The 25,630-nt window shown below is 35.3% G+C and overlaps 4 protein-coding genes across 4 annotated transcripts; 2 read left to right on the top strand and 2 right to left on the bottom strand.

Moving 5' to 3' along the window:
* Positions 1-576: 576 nt before the first annotated feature.
* On the bottom strand, positions 577-1,341 carry LOC117785877 (basic proline-rich protein). The gene has a single exon (XM_034624137.1). It carries the CDS (start codon positions 1,339-1,341, stop codon positions 577-579), a length of 765 nt encoding a protein of 254 aa, XP_034480028.1.
* Positions 1,342-6,704: 5,363 nt separating this feature from the next.
* On the top strand, positions 6,705-9,064 carry LOC117785870 (alpha/beta-gliadin MM1-like). Its single transcript, XM_034624129.1, has 3 exons — positions 6,705-6,725; positions 8,099-8,365; positions 8,582-9,064. Exons 1-3 carry the CDS (start codon positions 6,705-6,707, stop codon positions 9,062-9,064), a joined length of 771 nt encoding a protein of 256 aa, XP_034480020.1.
* A 9,976-nt stretch (positions 9,065-19,040) lies between these two features.
* On the top strand, positions 19,041-19,598 carry LOC117785865. Its single transcript, XM_034624123.1, has one exon. The coding sequence runs from the start codon at positions 19,041-19,043 to the stop codon at positions 19,512-19,514; it is 474 nt and encodes a 157-aa protein (XP_034480014.1). The 3' UTR covers positions 19,515-19,598.
* Positions 19,599-21,150: 1,552 nt separating this feature from the next.
* LOC117785858 lies at positions 21,151-23,902 on the bottom strand. Its single transcript, XM_034624115.1, has 4 exons — positions 23,854-23,902; positions 23,009-23,265; positions 22,587-22,933; positions 21,151-21,934 (listed from the first exon to the last, which is right to left on the bottom strand). The coding sequence occupies exons 1-4, from the start codon at positions 23,900-23,902 to the stop codon at positions 21,151-21,153; spliced, it is 1,437 nt and encodes a 478-aa protein (XP_034480006.1).
* Between the last annotated feature and the right edge of the window lie 1,728 nt (positions 23,903-25,630).

The following is a 25,630-nucleotide window of genomic DNA, read 5'->3' as shown; positions in this document are numbered from 1 at the left end:
GCTTAAACGACTTTAGCATTTATAGTCGAAAGACATTGCGAATTCATAATCATAATTTCAGTTATATTTACTTTCACTTTATGGTGGATTACGTAAATCGTATATTTTAATAATTTCCTACCTACCTTTAACATCTAATTTGGATGCGAATATGCCAAATTCAGTAAAGCGCATTGCGAAATTTCGCTATAATTTAAAACTTTCTTTTGTGCGAATAAAGAGTTAGGAGTTAATTAAAACCCAAGCTTAGGATTCCGATAATTTAATCAGGTAGCGTTGCATAATGCTCATTAAACTTAAATCAAGTACATTGATACAATACTTGATTTTTTTAAAATTTATATTATATTATTTATTATCTTTTATACCCAAATTCGCTCTATCTGTCCATTGTAATTAGATCAGAATAATCATCTTAGATCGAACATAAATTGTTTTGATACAGTCAACTTTGCTTAGCTTTCTGATTCGTTCTTTTAGCTAAGAAAATATAAAGCTACCATGGTAATTATATTGTGTCAGGAATAGTTTTATTTTCAATAAATATTTTTTGAATTAATTTAATTTTTCGAACGTTCAGAAACACACCTTGCCAAATGGAATGATAATTTTGCAGTATTTGGTGTTGTCTTCTTGCGGTGGTTTCGGTGTTGGCTTGGGTGGCTTGGGATAGGGATAACCTGGATAAGGATATGGATAGCCGGGATATGGCCAACCAGGATAAGGATAGCCAGGATAGGGATAGCCAGGATGGCCAGGATGATGGTGTCCAGGAGGATGATGATGATGAGGTGGATAAGGACCAGGAGGATGGTGATGTCCAGGTGGATAATGACCAGGAGGATGATGATGTCCAGGTGGATAATGACCAGGAGGATGATGATGTCCTGGAGGATACGGTCCAGGAAGATGATGTCCTGGAGGATGCTGATGTCCTGGTGGTGTTGATGGCTTATCATCAGGCTCAGTCTCGTCCTTTGGTGGTGGTGGAGCCGGTTGTGCTGAGCCCGGTGGTGGGTAAGGATAGTAGTAGGGTGGATATCCGTAGGGTGGATAATAGTAGGGAGACGAAGGATATGCCAACTGACGTGCTGTGTCCTGAGTCGTGTCTTCCTCTTGCTCGTCATCAGGCATTGTCAGAGTACTACTTTCATCGTCCTCCTCCTTCTGGCTCCTCAAATTGCTGTAGAAAGCCTCAGGCTCGTACATCTCCGGATCGTCATTGCCGACATCCTCCAGCTTATAGAACAGCACCTGTCTTTCCGTCTTTGGCACGGACTTTGCCACGGCCAGGCCACAACATAGTGCCAACAACAGGCACAGAACAAATTTCAAGCTCATTTTGTGAGCGCTTCTATCGAACTGATTAATGGCTCTTTGGCATTTCGTATTTATAGACAGGTCTCGTCTCAAATCACAAAAGACCTGATCTTCTTCTGACTTCTTGGCGGATAACTTAATTCACAGATATTAAAATTGACCCACATAGTTGACAGTCTACTCCATCTGCAACAATACGAAGACAACGCCTTAAAAAATCCAATTTGAATGCGAATATGCCAAACAATAGCATGCAAAGCAGTTGAGTCATTAAATTTAGTTAAGAACATGGCGAAATTTCGCTCTGATTTAACTGTTTCTTCTATACGAACGAAGAGTTAATTCAATTTTTGGCGAAATGATCATTTTTATAACCACACTTAATGCAAATTTGATTGATGCCTTTTCAATATGTTCGAGCATTTCTTTCTAATACGAATTATTTGATTTAAGAGCTGGTTTAATTTCGTTCCCAGCAACTACTTCGAACTTTGGATTTATTATAATAATTTTGTACTTGACTGAAATTATTTTTCATACTTTTGTATATCTATATCCTAAAAAAATTTTTGTAAAATACATGCTAAGAAAAACATTATCCATGCGAATATTACAAATATTTTATTTCTGTGTACGATCAATTACTAATATTTCGTAAATATTTAAATGGGCATCAATAATAGATTGCTAAAAATGAGATGTGCTTAGATTTTTGAGGTATAATATTAATTATTAAAAAACTATGAAAAAGATCATTCATGCCTAAATTTCAATCATTTATCTGAAACACATTTTCGAAACTAGTTTCTTAAAAAACTTCTCTATTTATTAAACGATCGTAAACAAATTTTCAGTTTAAAATTTTTTATTAATTTTATTTATATTTTCAAATTAAAAATAAACCCTGTTTTCATTAAGTTTATTTTCTTTATATGCAAATCAATTCTCGTGGATAAACTTTTTTTCAGTTTCTTTATTTTCCCGACTTAATTGGTGAAGGGAGTATGATTTGGATAGCCAGGAAAATTGTAGCCAGGATAATGATAACCATGTTTAGGAAAGACAGGATAACCAGTATACGGATAATTATAATACGGATTGTAAGTATACGGATAAGAATTATAGTGATAACCATCATAATAATGCGGGGGAAATGGATAAAAAGAATTGTAAAGTGAGTCTGTTGTCGGATTTTCATCAGTATCCATATCCACATCAGCATCGACATCAATTTCTGCATTTGTATCCTTATCCGCATTATCCACTTTGGGAAATAAATAGTTCTTGAAGGGCATTCGAGCACGATTCCAGTTGATTAGTCGGCCCTGTCCAAGTCCTGTCTTCTGGAGGCTTCTTGGATTGACAAAGTAGGCTACAGCAGCATAAGGATCTGGCCTAAATATACTGCTCTCATCCATGGCTCCAGTGTAATCCTTGGCCAGGGAAAGACCACTCCAAAGTGCCAACAATAGACTAAGCACAAATGTCACGCTCATCTTGTGGGTGAAAGAAGGTTTTCAACTGTTAAACTCTTCATTGAGCTCGTAGTTTATATACTACTTTCAGTTAACACTTGCAGTACAATGTAAAAAGCCAACGACCCGAGTGAGAATCTTTTCGGGTTGACACACACTTCCAAGCCGAGATTGTGAGTTATTAATATGCAAATTAGTTAAGCCATTTTAGTTGGCTTACAAATCAAAAGTGGACCCACCTTTTGAATATGCTTTGATCGCTATCAAATTACTCATTCTTTCACAAGCAATAAATGTCAAGCTAAGCAGATTAAACAATAAATCTTAAATGAATGTAAAAGAAGATTCTCCACTTGACTACGTTTCTAGATGATTATAAATTGATTAGTCGCAGAAAATCGCATAAATTAAGGCACAAAAATGAAAGGAAGAAGCACTTTAAAGTAAATATAATTAGTTCAAATAAATAATTAAAATTTAATAGAAAGTTATCCACTAAACCAAAATTTAGATGATAATTATTAATTTAATTATTCCTGCAAATAATTTTTTGGCAAAACTTTAATAAGCGTTTCTTACCTGGAAACATTGAAACACACTTTTTGCGAACTTTCAATATAGCTCATTCCCATAAAAAATTTAAGCACAATAGTAGCGAATTTTCAACGTATAGAAAAATGTAATAAATTAAATGAAATTAAATCAATAAAAACGGGTTTAGTTTGGTATTTTGTTCTTTAATGTGTTTTATTATAAAAGTATTGTCGTTGTGCTCATACTGAAGCGCAAATATTGCCCAATCCTAGGACTGTCTTGCAGAGCTTTGTCGGCTGTGTTGTTTCTTCTGTCCTGTGGTGGTGGTGGGGATAACCTGGATAGGGATAGCCGTGTCCATAGTATGGATAGTGGTAATACGGATAACCAGGATAACTGGGATAACTAGGATAGCTGGGATAACCAGGATAACTTGGATAACCAGGATAACTGGGATAGCCAGGATATCCGGGATAACTAGGATAACCAGGATAGCCAGGATAGCCGGGATAGCCGGGATATCCAGGGTATTGAGGGTAATGAGGGTGATGAGGGTGATGAGGATAACTTGGATGGCCCGGATGATGATGACCAGGTGTGCCAGGTCTGCCAGGTCTGCCGGGTCTGCCCGGTCTGCCAGGTCTGCCAGGTCTACCTGGTCTGCCAGGTCTGCCACCAACCTCCAGCTCGCTCTCCGTCTCGCCGTCAACAATTTCCTCGACTGCAGCGAGGGCTAGACTGCTGCTTCCCTCATCGACATATCCGAGATCGGTATCGAGATCATCACGACTTGACTCCGTTGGCTCCACGGCAGCGGCAATGGAGATGCCACACCAAAGTGCCAGAAATAGACAGAAAACCACTTTGAAGCTCATTTTGAGAGCAGCTCTTTCCAAATGATTTGAATCTTATAACGCACATGCGTATTTATATATTTTTACACAAATGTCAAGTTATTCCAAACTCATAAAAACATTAACCTAATTTTGTTGAAAACCCATAAAAGGCCTAGAATAATATCATGTTTAGCTGACGCATTAAGAAAGAATCAAAAATCAGATCGTCATCATCTAAAGAACTATTCGCATGCAAATAACTTGGACTAATATCATCAGATTAGAACACAATCTATGCCAACTTTTAATACTTATGTATATAACCGGTTTCTTAATTCAAGATTCTTGAACTTACAGTATTTATTTATTTTGTTTAATAAATAACAACTTAATAAATAAACATGTGGAAAAGGCTATAGTCGAGTACCCGACCATAGGATACCCGTTACTTATATTAATATATCTAAAAGTACTTTAAAGAAATTACTTGTTTTGCTCTGATAACTTTAATTCGCCATCACGTGACTTAAATTTGAAACAAACTTGATCTGCGTGGGGTCCATAGAAATCTACTCCATCTCTTTTAGTCTTTGAGATCCTTTTGTTCATACGGACAGACGGACAGACAGACAGACGGACAGACAGACAGACAGACGGACAGACAGACGGACAGACAGACAGACAGACAGACAGACAGACGGGCAGACGGACAGACAGACAGACGGACAGACACACATGGCTATATCGACTCGTCTGTTGATGCTGATCAAGAATATATATACTTTATGGGGTCGGAGATGCCTTCTAATCCCTGTTACATATGTTACATTTAAACGAACACAATATACCCTTTAACATATTTTTTAAGTAACGGGTATAAAAATACAAATAACAGAATTCTAAAAGCAAATTTAAATAAATACATAAAATAAATATTTTTCTTACAAAACTAGGCATTTTGGTTGGGAAATAATTTGACAATCAATGTATATTTTAATGCACTGTAGATAATAAGGTTCACTAAGTTCTACGCCAAAAAATAAAATCGGAATAAAATGATATTTTGCTACGTAAAAAATTAAAAATACTTAAATAAAGTAAAATTAAATTTTGATTAAACATTTTAAAACGAATGCAGATATATTTTAAGCTCATAGAAATTCAATTAAACCTATTAAATTTGGTAAAATTAATAAAAAAAAGTTATGTTTGGTGTTATGTATATTTTTATTTTGTTTAAATGATTTATTATAAAAGTATTCTCATTGGGATTATGTTGAGGCGCAAACACCGCCCATTTCTAAAATGGTTTGGCAGAAGTTCGACGTTTCCACTGCCCTTTTGTCATAGTAATGATGGTGATAAGAATGACTTGGAGACTGATATGGATAGCCGGAATAGCTGGGAAATCCATTGAATGGAAAGCCATAGTACGGAAATCCAGGATAAGAATAGCTTGGATAACTGGGATAACTTGGATAACCTGAATATCCGGGATATCCGTGATATCCAGGATATCCATGATGATGCTCATGATGATCTCCATGATGATGACCATGATTATGACCATGGTTATGACCATGATTATTACCATGATTATGACCATGATTATGACCATCATTATGACCATGATTATGACCATGATTATGTCCGCTATTATGTCCATGATTATGTCCGCTACCATGACCACTATTATGTCCATGATTATGACCATGATTATGACCATTATTATGTCCATGATTATGACCATGATTATGTCCATTATTATGACCATTATTATGTCCATTATTATGACCATTGTTATTTCCCGGTGGTCTTGGACGGTCCAGATAAGAATCCGGATAATACGAATCCTCCGCCTCCTCTTCATCAATTTCCTCGGATGCAGCGAGAGCTAGACTGCTGCTTTCCTCATCGATTTCCTCGAGATCCGTATAGAAGTCATCACGACTTGACTTCGTTGGTTCCACGGGAACGGCAATGGAGATGCCACACCAAAGTGCCAGAAATAGACAGAAAACCACTTTGAAGCTCATTTTGAGAGCAGCTCTTTCCAAATGATTTGAATCTTATAACGCACATGCGTATTTATATATTGTATTTATACACAAATATCAAGATATTCCAAACGAACCTAAGAACCTAATAACCTAATTTATGTATTAAAAGCACAAAGGATATAAAAAATAGCACGTTTTGCTGATGCATTAGGAGAGAGTCAAAATTCAGCTCGCCATCATCTAAAAAACTATTCAAATGCAAATAAATTGGACTAATAAAATCAGCTAAGCGCATAATCTATGCCAAGTTGAAATACTGATGGTACACTGTTAATAATCAGTTTGTAAAATAAAGAATTTTAATATTAAATCTTTTTTTTAATTAATGAGACACAATTTAACCTTTATATATTTCAAGAAATATTGCAAATTAATATTTATCTGACAAAAAAAAACTTTTAACTGCCAAAGAAAATTTGTTTAAAGAAAAATATTTTTTTTTGTGTAAAAAAAGGTCTATTAAATATAGATAAAAAGACATGCGAAATTCCACACCCAAAGTATGTGATGAATAAAATATGAAATTAAACCAAATGCCATTCGTTCAAAAATAACCCAGTTTTGATAAGATCAAGTGGAATTTTAGCAGTTAATCGCGTTTAAACTGATCAGTTGTAATACTTGAACTCTGACAGTGACATGTGACTGACATGAAATTTTTGTGCTTTTTCTACCAGACTTTAATTAGTTCAGTAATTAATCACAGTCTAGGTAAAGAGAATATTAGAGTATATAAGCTGAAGAACAATGAGAGCATTGTGTTTAGACTTCAAATAATATTTAAACGAAATGCTTGTCGTTTTATTTAGTCTTGTTTTGATCGGTCTTTCGAATTGTCTACCCTTTGGTTTCAGTGGAACTCCAAATATTCATGTTGTGACGTATTCTGCCGATGGACAACTACAAGTTGGACCGAATCAACCTGCCTGGTTGATGAGTGCTTTGCAGAAACCAGAGCGGAATGGAACAACTGGTAGTGTAGATCAAGGTAGACCAGTCAAGGCATTCTGGAGAAGAGTCTTTAATCGCTTTCAGAGAGAACCACATATAATTAATCTAAATCAACTCGGTCGCGATTTGGAAGATGAATTTTCACCGCTGGAGGAGCCTGAAATTTTGCTGTTTCAACCACAAGAAATTCAGCCAGTGTTAATAAGGAATTTTGAACTAGAGCTGCCGATCTACCAGGATCACTTGAGATCATATCAAATTTTCGACGAATTTGTATAATGTTTAAAACTTTCATTCACACGTTGTTCATAAAACTATGCAAAAGTTTGTACGATCGTCACAGAATGAAATTAAATAAAATGTTGAATTAAAAACGCCTAAAAGGAAATATCAACTATTAAAATAAAAATGTAGTGATATGGAATTTTAAAATAGAGCTTCAATCATATCAAATTTTCGCGGAATTTGAAAGTACTTCACGTGTTGAACATAAACCTAATTAGTTAAATGTTTTAAACTTTCATTCACACGTTGTTCATAAAAATATGCAAAAATTTTTACGATCGTCACAGAATGGAATTAAATAAAATGTTGAATTAAAATCGCCTAATAGGGAATATCAACTTTGACATGCGGCTGAGATACCGATTAAAATAAATATGCACATATTTTATGCTATGTAAATTAATAAACATATATTTTTTCAACAAGAAGAGTTGAAATGGCATTTACATAATTAATAGGCTAAAATTAATGAACTGAACTGGAACTGAACTCGACCTGCCCATTTTGTAATCTATATAAAGACTCTTTGCCATTTGACTTTGGATCAGTTCTATTTTGTTCTCCAATAGGTCAAAGAATGCTACGAATTAGCGCAATATTAATCCTCTTTGGATTTTGTGTGTTCACACAAACACAGGCATATCAGATTTTTGCCCGTGCCGCAACGGAGAATGTCGATGAAGAGGATCCTGAGCCACAGGGACGGATCTTTTCGATTGTCAGCGCTTCAGAACCAGCGAGATATCCATTGTACGATTCGAAACCGATTATAATCACACCGCCGTCCCAACCAGCGTATCCACATCCGCCATTTTATCCAGGGTATCCACAGCAACCGCCCGTGATACATCCTGTACCCTATCCAGTGCATCCGCCACATCCACAAACGATCATCAAGCCAATCGTCTACAGGCCATATTATCCTCATGGACATGACCATCATCATGGTCATCATCATCATCATCATGGTCATTATGGGCATCATAATTATCCTTATGGTGGCGGCGGTCCAAACATCTTCCCACCATTCATCAATATTACGTACTCGTCTGGAGGCACTGGAGGCACTGTAGGCGGCGGAACCACCATACCTGGAGTTGATTTAACTGGTCGCATTCAGGAACAGATGCAATTGAATGATATTTCCCAACTGACTCAGTTAATTTTGGCTCAAAATCAGGCTCAACAGTTGCAGCAGATTCAATCGATCCAACAAGTGCCACAAATCCAGCCGATCCAACAACTTCCACAAATTCAACAGATCCAACAACTTCCACAGTTCCAGGTTCAATCGCAGTCGTTGCCAGTGCCTGTGATTTATCGACCATTCAACAGCAATCAGGAAGGAACCTTTACACTCGCCGATCAGCCAGACCTGACAGCTGATCAATTGGTTGACATCAATGAGGAGGATCAGCTCACGCTAAAGCCTCAGAGAAGTCCGATTCTGGTGCGTCGCCAAAAACCCAAGAAGAAGTCTAAGAAGAACAAAAAAGTCAGGGTACAGCAAATCTATGTCGCTCTGAATCCAGCCCAACAACAACAACTTCAAGCTGAAGCTCAACCTCAAGCTCAAGCTAACAATATGGAGGCCTCAATATAATTTAATGAAATTTGTAATGAATTCTAACCGAAAATTACTATCGAAAGCTGAATAAAAAATTCAACTAAAATAGATATTTATAAAATGTATTCACAAGAGTATTGCATTTTTTAACCCTTGAACAAGTCTAAACTCAACTTCAATGAAAATTGTAATGAAAGTTAGCTGAAAATTATTTTTAGCGACAATTATACTTAAAACATATGGTTTTCAAAATTCTCGACACAATTAAGGCACGATTTGGTGCTCAAGCTGACACTATAATGGTCTAATTGTACTTTAATGATATTTGTAATGAATGGTAGTCGATAGCTAATATTAAAAATCAAAAAGAAATACAATTAAAGTAGATATTTATAAAATGTATTCACAAGAGTATTTCATTTTTTAATCCTTGCACAAGTCTAAACTCAATTTCAATGAAAATTGTAATGAAAGTTAGTTTTAAATATATTTAAAATATATGGTTTTTAAAATTCTCGACACAATTAAGGCATGATTTGGTGCTCAAGCTGACGCTATAATGGTCTAATTCTACTTTAATGATATTTGTAATGAATGGTAGTCGATGGCTTACATTAAAAATCAAAAAGAAATACAGTTAAAATGGGTCAAGTTAAAGCTCAAGCTGACATTATTAAGTTTATAATGTAATTTAATGAAATTTGCAATGGAAACATAATAATGCCATTAATATATATAACTATAAAATGTAATTGTATTTATTTTTCTGCGTTGCCTAATAAGCCTTGTACTGAGCAAATATATAACAATCAAAATTGATATTTATTAAATATATTTGTGTATTCATTTAATTGGAAAATAACTAAGAATTTCCCTCAAGGAAAATAAGCCTGGGGGATTGATGCAAAAACATTGCATGTAATTGATATGCACAATTTTAAACCAAACAATAATTAAATATATCAACTATAATATAATAACACAAAATTCTGATGGGCAATTAAAACAATTGATTTCAACTTCTTGTTAAACTTTAAATGAAATTGAATTAAATTGCGAGGAAAATAGCAAAGTAATAGTTCTAAGATATTAAATAATTGTAAATTGCTCAGTCCTTTTCAGCTTTCACCAATTATATTAATACAAATGTCTTTGACCTGAAAATGCCGATGATTTGGATTTTTAATGACACACGATTTAATTTTTAGAAGAACGCATAAAATGAAACATCGAAATTATCATCAGTTATTTATGCAAAATTTCGCTAGAAACTCAATTTAAATATTTGGTAGGGTCAACATGTTATAAAAGATAGAGCTAGCTTTTAACTGACCTCAGTCAGTTTACAGTTATAGAGCTTGAAATACGCTCAACAGTCTCAGTAAAAAGTGCAAAATGTTGACACGGCAAGGGATGAAGATACTGTTGGTGCTACTGTATCTAGGAGTCAGTGTGACGGCCCAGGAAGAACTACGTCAAAAAGATCCCAACAGGGTCGTGTTGGAGTTTCCAACTTTAAACCTTACTAGGCTGTATAATGACATCAATTTGATGAATGTGTATAACAGACTCTTCAATTCGATGAAGGAAAAGCCTGCAACTCCAGCTGTTGCTTCTGAAACACCCAAGGAACAACAACAACAGATTGTCAGACGAACGATTGTTACACCTAATCAACAGAATACTATTCGATATAATTATAGGCCACAAGCAACCAATGGATATATTAATATGGGTTCGAACCCAGCATTATCTGCAGCTCAGCGCATTTCTTTAGAGGATATAGTTGGTAACTTCGATCCCGGTAAACCAACGAACTTCCAGCTCTTTGGCGACAATATAGATTTATATGGAGGAACTCAGACTGGATACGGGGGTGGATATCGACCTGTATATACCGGTGGTTATCGACCTGGATATGGCGGTGCTTATCGACCTGGATACTTCGGTGGATATCGACCTGGACAGGGAGCTCTATATCAGATGAACGGCCTGAGTCACATTAATAAAATACCCGGTTTAAGTGTGCAAGAGCTATCACTGTCACAGTTACCCCAAAATGGAGCTGAATTACCCTTCAATTATTACAACCAATACAACAATCGTCCATATCATCATCATCATCATCATCATGATGAGGATTATTACAGACCCGTCTTTGGTGGAGCTGCTGATATTGCGGAATTTCAACGTTGGTTGATATCTCAATATGAAAAACGGGGTTATGTTGGCTCCCAAGGTATCCAGGGAATAAGAAACTCGAATTATGAACAGGAAGATATTGATGGCTATCAAGATGATTACTTAGATGGCGAACTCGATGATTATGCTGATGAAAATGGCGATGATTATGGTGAGGGCGATGACTTTGGATCGTGGCGCAAAGCGAATTCCGAGACTAAAACAAAACAACGCAAAACCAACAAAAAACTGAAGAAGAGGAAGCAAAAACAACGACTACAACAACAACAACAACAGTCACAGCAGCGCTCCAAACGCATTAGGTATTAATTAGTTAATAGTGCATAAATAAATGACTGACTGAATCATGAATTTGGCTTTTATTGTTCAACTCTTTTCTTGGGGTGGAGAAATTTTTATTTTCATAGAAACTTTTTGAGTGTTTTATATGTTTTTTTAAATTTCCATTTGCATTTATATTTCTTTCGCTTTTGCTTTGCTAAATATGCAAAATCTTTGACGGCGACATTTAGTTGGTCAGCGAACTCACAACGATAAATATGAATACACGAGCTCTGCAACTGTTTTCATTTGTTTTGATCTGTGATTTTCTAAGTGTTCACAGCTTGCCACTAAATGTGGCAGAGTCGAAAGAACGCACAGCTTTGCCGCTGCTCTTTCTGCTGGGTTATCCACAGTTGAGCCCAGTAGGTGGCATCTTGCCGGGAATTCCCATTCGACGACCACAAGATGAACTTCCGGTTACACAAAAGCCAATGTCTCAACTGTCTGACGAGTTGCCACAAAATGTTCAAAATGACGATGCGAATTCTTTGATACGTGAACAGTTTATACAGGGAATTCTTCAGGGATTACAATCAATGACTAGCAATGGAGCTGCAGCTGTAAATCCCGCTGTCTTGGCCGATTTTCTGGAACAGGTGAATGCCGTGAGCACCACAGTGGCACCTAAAATAACCGCACCACCTACTGTAGAGAAGGACGCTCAGGTAATTGACGATAATGAGGCCGACTATGATTACATAGACTTTAAGAACGGTTCTCGCATCAAATACGACTTGGATAACGATCAGCAATCAGCAGATGATGTCGAATATCCAAATAAGATCTTAGTCGATCCACCGTTTGTCGGCTACTTTAGAAGTCAACAGCATGTTATCTAGATCAATCTGGAATGGAATGAAAGCAAGTCTACACTCAGAGAAAAATGCTCAGAGAACAAGAGTTTAAAATAAAATAAGTCAATCTTAAAAAAAAATATATTTAAAAGGATTTTTTATTAAATATACAACATTACTCATTACATAATAAACTTTTTAATCTTATAACATTTCTTAGTTAATAAAAAATATTTGAATATTAAATATAAAATATAATTAATCGAAAATCGATTTAAAATTAAATTTTCTGTATGAAATTTTTTAGAAATATTTATTTTGATCATCACTTAAAACCTCACGCAGAACCGATTTGGTTCATTATCTGAAACCGATTGAGAATTTTACATAAAATATATATTGATTTTGATTTTAACTTAAACAAAATAATACAAAATCATATGAAAATTGTTTAATTTGAATAAAATTTAGTTTAATTACGCTGCTATTTTCAATATAATATAAAATTAAAATATTTAAGTTTTACTTATTATTTTTCACTTTTATATTACTCTTTATCATATAGTTAACTTTTAGCTAATTTCAAATATTTCAATTCATATAATTTTAAAATGTTATATGAATAAATAGAATCAGACTGCATATAATTTAACTATACGATTTTTCTCTGTGTGCAGCTGTTGCGGATCAAAAACCATTATTTAAATGCTCTTTCTTCGTATTTTTCTAAGACAATAAAGCGCTGCTCAAATCTTTTCACATTTTATTACATTTTGTGTCTGGGTTAAGACGATAAATAAGCCATTCACACTATGCACGATTAAGTAGCCTCAAATATATATAAGCATTTGTGCTAAGCTGACGAAAATTCAGTTCTAAACGAGTTGCTTTGACGTGAGGTCGCTAAAATGTTAATTAGTCGTCTCTGGATTCTAATTCTCTTGGCCTGGGTGCCTGTTTGGGCCCAGTTGCCTACGATTAATATACGACCACTCACCCTACAGCTTCCAACTTGGAATATTCGTGACATATTTAGGCAAATAACAACGGGCACTACGAATGCTGAACCGACTCCAACAACTCAAAGACCTTCAAGTCATCGACCTAGCTACAATCAAAACTGGAAATACTGGAATGATTATTACAACTACATCAATTACAACAAATACTTGGAGGATCTCAATAGACAATATCAAATAGCGGCCTACAATAACTATCTATATCAGCTGTACTCCAAGCCAAACAAGCCAGTAAAACCCCACAGGCCAGCATCACACGGCACTTCTTCGGTGGGAACACAACCGAATGGTGTCTCCGCAACATTGCTAACAGAGTCACCAGCGATTTCCAACTTATCAGAATTGCCAGAGGAGTCAATATCGGAATCAACGGCATCACCAGCAGAGCATACTTCTGAAATAGGCTCAACAGCATTGCCAACAGAGTCAAATTTGGCTTCCGGCTCAACAGCAGAGCCTACAGCGGTTCCCAGTTCAACTGCAATGCCAACAGAGTCAACAGCATTGCCAACAGAGTCAACTTCGACCTCAGCAGCATTGCCAACAGAGTCTACAGCAGTTCCCAGCTCAACAGCGTTGCCAACAGAGTCAACTTCGACCTCAACAGCATTGCCAACAGAGTCTACAGCAGTTCCCAGCTCAACAGCATTGCCAACAGAGTCAACAGCATTGCCAACAGAGTCAACTTCGACCTCAGCAGCATTGCCAACAGAGTCTACAGCAGTTCCCAGCTCAACAGCATTGCCAACAGAGTCAACTTCGACCTCAACAGCATTGCCAACAGAGTCTACAGCAGTTCCCAGCTCAACAGCATTGCCAACAGAGTCAACTTCGACCTCAGCAGCATTGCCAACAGAGTCTACAGCAGTTCCCAGCTCAACAGCATTGCCAACAGAGTCAACAGCATTGCCAACAGAGTCAACAGCATTGCCAGCAGAGTCAACAGCATTGCCAACAGAGTCAACAGCATTGCCAACAGAGTCAACAGCATTGCCAGCCGAGTCAACTTCAGTTTCTAGCCCAACCGCATTGCCAACTGAATCTACTTTAGGTCTCAGCTCAACAGCATTGCCAACAGACTCGACATCAAGCTCCACAGCATTGCCAACAGACTCAGCTACTGAATCCACCTCACCAGCATTGCCAGAAGAATCAACAACTTCCACGACAGCATTGCCAACAACAACAGAATTTTCTATCACAACAGAATTGCCAACAACAACAGATTTCCCAACAGAGTTGCCAACAACAACAGATTTTCCCATCTCAACAGAGTTGCCAACAACAACAGACGCCTCTTCTCCAACAGAGTTGCCTTCAATTGCCACCCAAGAAACTATTGTAGAAATCACTCCATCAACCGCATTGCCAGTTCCGTTTCCATTACTTCGCATAGGTAATAATAATGTCAACAGGTTTAAAATTCGAAATCCCGCATCTGTGAGCGAGGATGAAGTGGATAACTCCAATGATGATGACGAATCTTTTCACATTACTCTACGACCTGATGCACAATTTGTCAGACTAACTGATAAAGATGGCCGACCTTTGATATTGATAATGCCCGGCTCAAAGAGACAACGGTATTCCCAAAGACGTCGACCTGTTGCAACACATTCAACTTATAAACACTACAATACAAAACCAAATTCGTCTTATCGAAAAAGGGGTCAATTTTAGGCACGAGTTTGACTCATTAGACTAGAAAGTTATTCAAGCGATAATCGTATTTTGTTTGTGATTTAAAAAGAAAATAAAATTGTATAATCAATATTAGTTTTGTTAAGTCCGGGAATTGTTTTATTTAGGCCTCTATAAATTCAAGTGTTGCGTTTGATTCAATTTAGTTTAAGTTCAGTTTTCATGACCTCAACACACCAAAATGTTGGCTAAAACTATGTGGCTTTTGCTGTTGACAGCTGGAACAGCTTGGGGAATCTCCTTAAAGACTGAAAGATATAGAGTTGTAGTACCTGTCTTGGATTTCAGCGACGCCTTTTCAAAGAGTTTGGGAGTCTACACAAAACCACCAGCCAACAGAGGAGTCTATTACTACCATCCACCACCACCGCCTTTGTATTATCCAGTATATCCAGTAAAATACCCAGTACATGCAATACAGCCAAGACCTCCACGTCCGACAATCGCACCAACAGAGACTCCAATACCGACAAGCCCAACGGAGCCAACTCGGTAATTAAAAAGGGATAACTCCAAAGGATATCAGCTAAAGAACAGACAATAGTTATCACTCCTCTCTGCCAAATCCAAAACCGAATCCGAATCCAAAATTCACGACTTTGTGGCCAACCTGTTAATAAGTACTGCTTATATTTGTAACCAGTGTTATAAATCTAATTTAAGTTTGTCAGATAAAAAAATTAAGAGAAAAAAAATGCAATTATAAATTTAAACTACTTCCAAATTAGATTTTTGAGCCATGACTATTTATTTGATATATGTGAATTAGATTTAAAAATCAAGAAACATGTTTAAAAAAAGTATAAAAGACATAAAAGTTTTTTTAATTTAATATTACCAGACTATAAACAGAAATGATGTACAATTAATGACAAATTATTAAAATTATACAAAATAATATATTAATATTTATAAAAAAAAAAATGGATAGACATTAATGTTTTGCATACTGTGTTTAAAAATTCGTATAAAACACAGGTAAATAAAGTGATTTTGACAAAAAAGTTCAAAACGCAGATTTAAAAAAATACTAGTGCTTAAAATATATGTTCAATTTTAACGACTAACTAAAAATTAAAAACTTATCCAACCGGAAGCTTCTACAATTTTGCTCCCAACAGTTTATTTGTCCAACAAACAAAATTCGCATATATTGTATTGCAAAACGAGTCAGTTTCAGATGCATTGATAGCTTATTAGACTAGAAAGCTATTCATGCGATGTGAAAAGATAATAAAATGATATGATTTTAAATCACATAAAGTAAATTTATTTAATAATAAATCCCGATTCGTATAAATCCAGAACTTTGATTCACAGCTGGATGAATACGTCAGATAATTAATATAACATATAAAATTAAATGTTGCTTATATGATGCACTAGAAATGCTATGAAAAAAAAACAGAGTAATCAGAATCCAGCTAATTAAATACAGTGCAGATTGTTTGACTTGAATTCAAATTTCACGAATGAAAGCCGCGTGAAATGTGTATTCTCTAAAAATGTATTGATGCAACAATTTAAACACTAAGTCTTGTTGAAAAGCTAGTTAAAGAAGTGATAATCGTCAGGTATTGTTTAATCTCTTTGTTGGCCAAAAGATTCGCAGTTTAATGCCATTGAATGTGAAGTAACGCCTAAGGCAATCATCAATCATCGACATCAAAATGGGCAGCTTTATTAGAAGTATTTATTGTGGGATTAACTCAGTCTGGCTTCAATATAAAAGCACTTGGATTTAGCAGATATTAACTGAGTTCTTTCCCAGACTCATATTGGGAAAGAAGTGTTAGATATCGATAAATCGCAATTCGAAATGTTTATAAATCACGTGTGTCTTTGGCTGCTGTTTGCAGTGCCAACTTGGAGTCAATCAAGTAACGATGCTGGTCAGAGAAACATATTCCAGGATAACCGATAGATCCGTTGCTATAAATGATTATTATAATGATTACTGGGAGAATTATTACTATAATAATCCGCCCATTGTTGAATACGTGCCACGCCCACCACCTCCAACTCGTCCAAGGCCAACAAGAAAACCAACTAGGCGGACAACCACAACTACAACAACCACAACAACTGCTTCCCCCACAACTGCTGTCGCCACAACACCACAACCAGAGACAACAGTTCCCCCCACAAATCCTCCCGAAACAACAATTCCACCAACGACAAACCCAACAAGCCAACCTGTCAACTTGAGCATTATAGATGATAATCTTGATGAGATTTTAAAGCCGGCACAGCAACTGTCCATCAAATCGCCACCAAAGTCTGTCAGCTCTCTATGCTTCAACTTCCCAAAGCTGTGCAATCAACCCGATCAGGCGGAATACGTCGAACTGACTGATCGCGATGGAACACCTTACATATTAATATCACAAAAACAACGCCACAAACAAACCCGAAGATCGAGTTATACGCCAACGAAAAGACCCAAGAATCAGCTTTTACGCCATGGCAACAGTTTCTATATTAATTTACAAAAACCTCAGGTAAAACGGTATTCCTAATGTTGTAAAAAGATTATAGAACATACTAAATAACACATCAGCAGTGTGTATATTTTATGCAAAAATAAATTTAGATTGACAACGAAATTAACCAAAAATAAGCCAAAAAAAAAATAGATTTTGAGGTGATCAAGCAATGAGGAATCAAAGTTTTTGAAACAATGACAAGGGGTTGGTAAGGAAAATTGGATTATATTTGACTTATAATCGAAAAATATGAAATTTTTTTAGTGTATAATATTTGAATGTAGAATTAATTTTGGGACCAAATCATAAACAAAATGATATTCCGCTTGAAAATCGGTTGAGTTTTGGCAAAGTTATGAGAGATCAAAGTTTTTGAAAAAATGTAAGGTAAGGAAAATTGGATAATATTTGACTTATAATCGAAAAATATGAAACTTTTTCAGTGTATAATATTTAAATGCAGAACTAATTTGGGAACCAAATCATGAAGAAAATGGTTTTCCGCTTGAAAATCGGTTGAGTTTTGGCAAAGCTATGAGAGATCAAAGTTTATGAAAAAATGTTAAGGGGTTGGTAAGGAAATTTGGATGATTCTTGGCTTATAGTCGAAAATATATAAATTTTTTTACTGTATAAAATTTGAATGTAGAATTTCGGGGCCAAATCATGAAAAAAATGACATTCCGCATGAAAATCGGTTGAGTTTTGACAAAGTTATGAGAGATCAAAGATTTTCAAAAAATGTAAAGAGGTTGGTAAGGAAAATTGGATGATTCTTGGCTTATAGTCGAAAAATATGAAATATTTTTACTGTATAAAATTTGAATGTAGAATCAATTTCGGGGCCAAATCATGAACAAAATGACATTTGGCATGAAAATCAGTTGAATTTTGGCAAAGTTATGAGAAATCAAAGTTTTTCAAAAAATGTTAAGGGGTTGGTAAGGAAAATTTGATAAAATTTGACTTATAATCGAAAAATATGAAATTTTTTTAGTGTATAAAATTTGAATGTAGAACTAATTTGGGGACCAAATCATGAAGAAAATGGTATTCCGCTTGAAAATCGGTTGAGTTTTGGCAAAGTTATGAGAGATCAAAGTTTTTTTCCTTGGTATTGATTTCAATGTATTTTTTATAATATATCAAAGCCACTTAATGTATTACAAGATGTTTCTGAATCTTTTGCAAATACTTTTAATTAATATCTTCTGATAGATTAACATTATTCAGATTTCAAGTACTCTTGAAAGTACTAGAAGAGCTTTTTACTCTTAAACGTGTTATATTATATCTGTTACGTACTTGCGAGTTTTAAAGCGAAAGGGCTTAGAGAGTGACAGCATAAATTCGGTTGTCATTGTGTGTTGACATGTCAAAGCCAAAACGGGTTTGAGTTGAGCTCAGTTCAGTTGGAATTCGTGGCCAAATGCCAGTCGCAATCGTAGCTCAAGAGCAGCAGGTACTTGGCCAAAAAGGTGTCGCTATGGCAATGTGCGATGTATTGCGGATGTTGTTGCTGCTTTTAGCCTGGCTAACGCTATTACAGGTGGATGCTGCCCCTGGCGACGATGAGGCACTGCAGCAAATACCCAAATTAAACCACGCTCAAGTGGCGCTAATCGCTGGCAATGCCACAGCACGTTGCAAGCTCATCCCAGAGCTCTGCTCTTATCAATTACACCTGTTCGAGGGGCACGCATTCAGCGTGCAACTGTCACAAAATGACAACAACAACAATTTGGCAACTACAACAACTACAACAAATACGCCTCCAGTTGATTCTGAGTCCATTCCCATGATCTTTGCCGTGCCCGGTCACAAATTGTGGATCTATGCGCAGGTGGAGCGAAGGACAAAGTTGGCCAAGACACGAAATACGGCGAAAGCTGTTGGCCAACTTCAAGATGCTTATGTAAACACAGATAGACAAGTTCAAAAGATCCGCTTTGCTGCTTAAATTCAATAAATGAAAACAACAAATAGATAAAAACAACAATAAAAACCAGTAAGAACACGACAGTCAAGTTGCTCGACTGTTGGATGCCCTGTAACAGTATCTTAAATTAATTATTTAAATAAAATTATGAAGTAAATTGAATAATAAATATAAATAAATATTTAGACAAATATTTTAATAAAAAAAAAAAAAACTTTGAACTGAAAACTTGACTAGAACAAAGGCGCTGACTTTATGCTCGCTCTTTTACCATTTTCAGGCTGAAACACAGCAGTGTTAAATTTTTTTATGCAAAATATAATAAAATTGAATGAAGAAAAAAAGGTAGTCTAAGAAATTTTCAAAGTTTAACCTATTCTTATAACTATTAACTTCTACTTTTTCAATATCTGCCCTGTTTATTAACCGATTAAGATGAAATTTTTAGCAAACTTTTACAAAATAACACAAATTTTATGTGTTAAATTTCAGGACTGTAGATTTAAAATGATTCGTTATATTCGATTTTATGCAATTGAAAAGTCCAAAAAAAAAACCAAGTCAGCTTTAAAAACAAAGGAAAATTCTTACCAAATTTGTTTGCTCCAAAACTTACCGTCTCTGAGATCTATGTGTTTATACACACATTATCACAAACTAATCAACCTGTGTATCACTTAGCTACTAGGCTAACAAACAACAAAATAAAATAAAAAAAACTAAAGATTTAAGATAGTTTACTATTGACTTATTCACAGTGGCTGCTGTTGCTGCTACTGGCGCTTTAGACCTGGTCAGAACTGTCTTACAGGTTGTCGAACAATAAATAAGACTATTATCTCATTAATGTCCAATTCACGCCATGCTGAGCTGCTGTCTTCAGAGCTGGAAGCCGTTGGACCGCTTTCAACTTTAACCTGTGACCGCCGAGTCGCGTGTCACAGCTGGTGACCGCCCTTTGACCCCTTAGCTACTTGTCTTGGCCATTAAACTGTCCAAATTCATTTTATTTGGCGTGAACCAAGTCATCATTATGGTCGTCTTCGATTTGTTTACTTAAATATTAATAAATTATAAATAAGTTGAAATTTAAATAGCAATTATTGTTTCATATTTTTTTCACTTATATCAAAACTAAAAGTCAAAATATATTTTCAGTACAAGAAAAGAATGTGAATCTGATATATTCCGAATTATATAAACCTTTCTTTCTGAATGAATAATTTTTTTGTTATGCAATCTAAAACTTAAATCTGAGTCATTTATTTCTTATACGTGTACACCATTTTTGATTTGTTTCAAATACAATTCCAGCAATCATACATTTTAAATTTATTCATTCAAACTGCTACATAACGTCAAAAATATAGCACAAGTTAAGATGGAATTTTTCAACTTTTACTCGACTTTTACGAGCATATTTTATTTTCTTACGACCCAGTGTTGAGCATAAAAACTAAGTTAAGCTGTAGTTACTTACTTGCTAGCTGTAATCAACACTAAAATGTATCCCTGTCCCTGTCCCTGACAATTCCATATTGGCAACTGGTTTCATTTGAACGGAAATTCAATTCAACGCTCGCTGGACATCAGTTTTCCCCCCTTTCCTCCTGTTTTCCCCTGTCCCTTAAACGTGACAATTGGACTGGACACACAGTCATATCCGCTGGGCACGACGATGACGATGACGACGACGTTCGTCGTCTTCCTCGGTGATGCTATCATAAATCGTATTCAAAAATTTTCTAATTTCCGCATATGGTAGTATATGCCACCAATTTGTCGTAGTTTCGATTTCCTGCTCATGTTTTGTACCCTTATGCTTGACCTTTCCCTTTCCTTTCCCTTTTCCCTTGCCCTTGCCCTTTCCCTTTTGGTCGGTAGTGATTTCCGGTAGTGATTTCACTGGCGCCTTGACATTTGCTGTCGTAACTCCAGAACTCGGAGTCGAAGTCGGAGTCGGAGTCGGTTTCCATGTTGAGTTTGACTTTGTATCAATTTCATTGGGTCTCTTTGTTTTTGTTCGCTTTCGCTTGGACTTTGCAACAGTCAGAGGCTTATCTGTTGCAACTGCAACTCCGTCGGCAACTGCAACTGATTGTGGCATGGTGGCAACTTGTCCATCATTGTCATGCCGACTGTCGTTCTTCTTGACAACATCAGCTTCCTTCTCTGCCTCCATTTCCATCTCTTTCCCTCTGTCCGTCTCATCACCATTAGCTGCATTAGACGCCTCGATAGACGTCATAATGTTCGCCTGCTTTGAGCCATGATTGTTGTCATCAGTGCCATCAGTTAGCTGCTCACTAACTTGGCTCTTATGCGTCAGCTCTTCAGTTGTTGTCTCCCCATTTCTTTCCATTTGCTGCAATGTGCTAATTGCTGCAGACTCTTCGATTTTGGGTGGCAACTCCAGTGCACTCCAATTTTCCATTGATTCCCTTTAAGAATAACGAAATTTGGAAACAAAACTTAGAAATTGCAAACAAAAAAATCTAAGTCTTAAATTAAAAAATTTGTTATTAGGGAATAAATATAAGCAAAACAAAATTGTGAAGGCAAAACTTAGATAACGCCGAATCACATAAAATTGTTTTAAGAATCCGAACAAAAAATACAAGAACATATTATAAAAATCGGAAATTTTTTCTAGGAAACCAAAATAGGGAATAATTTTATAAGGAAATGAAAACTTGGGAATCAATTAAAATAAAATGCCCAATTTAAGAAAGTTTAAAAAAAAGCGCATTATTTAAATTAAAAAATAGTTCTTACTAATTTTCTAATTTTTGGCATTGTTTTTTCTGATTTATTTTTTAACATTGGTCCAATATGTATGTTGAGTTTCAGAAAAAGAAACTAGCCAAAAACTTGGCGTCTTATCTAACAATTTAGAGTTTATATAAATTAAATAGATATTTCAAATTGTTCTTCTCTAAATGTTTTTGATAAATTTTGTCTTGCATAAATTTTCTAAAATATGTTTCGCATTTTTTTAAATATTTAGTTTGGTTTCTTTAACATTTAGACGATGTTTTTGTTCTACTATTTTTGAAAGTCGAACAAGAAATATTGAGAATTTGTTGAAGTTACCTTTCTAACACTATTGGTGTTGTTGTCTCTTCCATTTCCTCCTCCTCCTCCTCTTCCTCTTCCTTTTTGTCCTCCATTTCTGGCAATGCCAATTTCAATTTCAATGGCTCGCTCATAAGTTCAGTGTTGTTTGGTTTACGATCCTGGCCAGAACTGGTGAAATTGCTCAGCGTGTTAAGTAGCACAATTTTCTTTTTGCCCATGTTTTGCACATAAAACTCGTGCGAATATAAATTTCGCATTGCGTGCGAGTTTTTCAAACTGAAATTCATTTGCAGCTCCGCTAATTGTCTGTTTATGGCCAAGTTGGTTGCACTTGCTCTAAGATTCTCACTTGATTGTTTTTGCTCGGTAATTATCTGGTCTGCAACTGCGGTTGCATTAGCTGTGGCAACTGTGGCAAGTGTGGCATGTGTGGCCACTGCGGCAACACCTTGGTTACGTGCCATGTAATTATCGGTGTCGAGATTTCGGTAATGTGATTTTTGCATAGATATTTCACGGCGACTGCTATGCGAGAGTTGCTTCAACAGTTCGACCATGGGCAACGCCTGACCTGACTGAGTTTCTTGTTGACCCACGAGGTTGACCACTGGTTTATTATACGCATAGACATCCACGTTGAATGCCCCATGAACTGGGGCACGTTTCCAGTGTTTCGCAGCGGACAGCGGCTGAGCTGTAAGTATCGAAATAGGCATAAAATAGTTAATATTAAAATATTAATTTAAAAATTAAATTAAATCCCATTTAAATTTGTACTAAAAATCGTATAGAATCGCTCAGAAACTTACATTAATTTTTATTATTTATCGACAGAATTCTTTTTATTGATTTTTATTTAAAAATTAAAAAATAGTTCTTGTTATTCATTTTTATTTAAAAACTTTACAAAATATTTATTTTTTTTTTCCCTCAATTTAATGTTAAAAAAAGTCATAATATATAATTTTTTTTCATCTGGAAAATAGTTCTTGTTTGTTATTTTTATTTAATAAAAAAATTAATAGCATAACTCTTATCTTAGAATTTTATTTTGAGTCATAAGAAATATTTGTTTTGACTTTGATTTAAATTAAATAAATCTTATATATTTTCGTATTCTATCATAAATAACACTATGTCACTTATTTCTTGATTTTCATTTAAAAATCATAAAATCACTTGTTATTTTGTTTAATATTCATTTTCAAAAATAATTTTGTTGTTTTTATATATAAAATTCCCTAAATTAAATTGTCAAAAACAATAAATGAATTAAATTTACATGCCACCGCGATGATCAGGAATATCTTGACTAAAGTTGGCTGCAACATGATTTCAGCATATTTTGGGCATCGACTAAACCGATTGTGGTAAATTCACGCAATTTTATTACCTTTGAATTTGGGTCAGCCAAAGATCGAGCTAATGTCTAATTTGCATTTCACATTCACTCACAATGTTCTAAAAATGTGAAAATCAACTTGAATTGGCAAAATACAAAAAATACAAACTGGTTTAACAAATGCCTTAAACAACGGCACTTTTTGGATCGAATTGGGAATCTGTTTTAGTCGTTAATGCCTATTGTTGTTGATGCTGTCAGCATAAGACCTGATTGTTTTGGCCTAAACAGATGATGGCTTTGTCGTTTATCCGGCGCTTTGACACGCTGACCTGTCAGGGCCTTGACCAATTTCATTTTTATGCGACTCGAGGTGAAAGTTGATGATTTGCATATGAATATCGATATCAATATCGATAATTAATGCCAGAAAGGAAAGTAAAAAATACCCTCGATATGCATAAGTATTTACTAAATCACAAATATTCCAAAATTAAATGCATTTGTGTTTAAATTGGGTTTTGAGTAGCATGCAACATACTTAAATAAATAGTGTTAAAAAAAATGGATATATATTTGTGGAATTTATCTTTGCGAAAATGTCAAAAGCAAGTTGAGCGAACGAATGACAACAAACAAAGCAAAAGAAAACAAACAAATGAGAATTGAGAACTGGAAACTGGGAAACAAACCAAATGACAGCTTGCACTTAGAGCACTTAAGATAACTGTATCTTGTGGCAAGTGCAAGGCCCAGGGCCCATGATGATAGTAATGATAATGATAATGATGATGGTAATGATGATGATGTCCAATGTGCAAGATTTATGAAAACTGCTGTCAGTTAGTGCTTCGAACCGTAAACAGTGGGCCAAGGCGACCGAATTTCCATTCCTTTCGGACAATGGCGGCTTCAATGAATGCAGAGACATAATGCAGATACCACAAAAAATGAGAATGCACAAAAAAGCAGAGAGAGAAGAAAATGACAGGCGGGTGGACAGACAGACACGCTGACAAGTGGACAGCCGGACAGACGGACAGACGGACTGACAGAGAGACACAAAGGCAATTGCTGCATGTGAGAGAGAAAGTGGAGGAAATTGCAAAGGGAACCTAGAACAAAAGAGATTGAATGAAACACTTAAAAACAAATTTCTATTTTCGATTTTTAGCAACCTGAAACTAAGAATAATAATTTATTAAAATTATTTGCACTTGCACTACACAAAAAGGTGTATAATTTTTTTGTTGTTCTTATCTTGAAGAACTTCTTATTAATTCAGTGATCTAAAAATAGTAATAAAAATTTTTAAAAACTTTAAAGAAAAAAAATTCCAAACTAATATACAATATAATACTTTGTTTACTCCCAAAATATGTATGTATATAAACAGAGGTGACCAAAAGCATACACTAAAATATTTTTTTCTATCCTATTATAGGAAAATATACATTTTGGACACCACTGATCTAAAACTATTGACTCAAATTTAAAACTACAGATGTATAAATGGTAAATATTTATATATAAATTTGTTTTCTAAAAATATGCAGCTTTATTATATTTATTTAAGTGCAACAACACTTCGCTAATTGTCCATGGTTTCTTTATTTTTTGAATTGCGGACTTGTTGGCATCATTAAAGGGTATTAAGACTTTTGCAAACTTGACGGCTTTGTTGTAATAAAAACTTTACTTGCGCATTTGCAGTTTT

This window comes from Drosophila innubila, assembly GCF_004354385.1.
Source record: "Drosophila innubila isolate TH190305 chromosome 2R unlocalized genomic scaffold, UK_Dinn_1.0 1_C_2R, whole genome shotgun sequence".
Lineage (NCBI taxonomy): Eukaryota > Metazoa > Arthropoda > Insecta > Diptera > Drosophilidae > Drosophila > Drosophila innubila.
The sequence above is the reverse complement of the archived record's forward strand: the minus strand, read 5'-3'. Positions and strand labels throughout refer to the sequence as shown.

Coding starts and splice junctions, on each gene's coding strand:
- LOC117785877 (XM_034624137.1), bottom strand. CDS start 1,341: ATGAGCTTGAAATTTGTTCTGTGCCTGTTGTTGGCACTATGTTGTGGC.
- LOC117785865 (XM_034624123.1), top strand. CDS start 19,041: ATGGCAATGTGCGATGTATTGCGGATGTTGTTGCTGCTTTTAGCCTGG.
- LOC117785858 (XM_034624115.1), bottom strand. CDS start 23,902: ATGTTGCAGCCAACTTTAGTCAAGATATTCCTGATCATCGCGGTGGCA. Junction 23,266..23,853: donor CCTGATCATCGCGGTGGCAT/GTAAATTTAATT, acceptor CGATACTTACAG/CTCAGCCGCTGTCCGCTGCG. Junction 22,934..23,008: donor GTAACCAAGGTGTTGCCGCA/GTGGCCACACAT, acceptor ATAATTACCGAG/CAAAAACAATCAAGTGAGAA.
- LOC117785870 (XM_034624129.1), top strand. CDS start 6,705: ATGCGAAATTCCACACCCAAA. Junction 6,726..8,098: donor TGCGAAATTCCACACCCAAA/GTATGTGATGAA, acceptor ACACAAACACAG/GCATATCAGATTTTTGCCCG. Junction 8,366..8,581: donor AAACGATCATCAAGCCAATC/GTCTACAGGCCA, acceptor GGTCGCATTCAG/GAACAGATGCAATTGAATGA.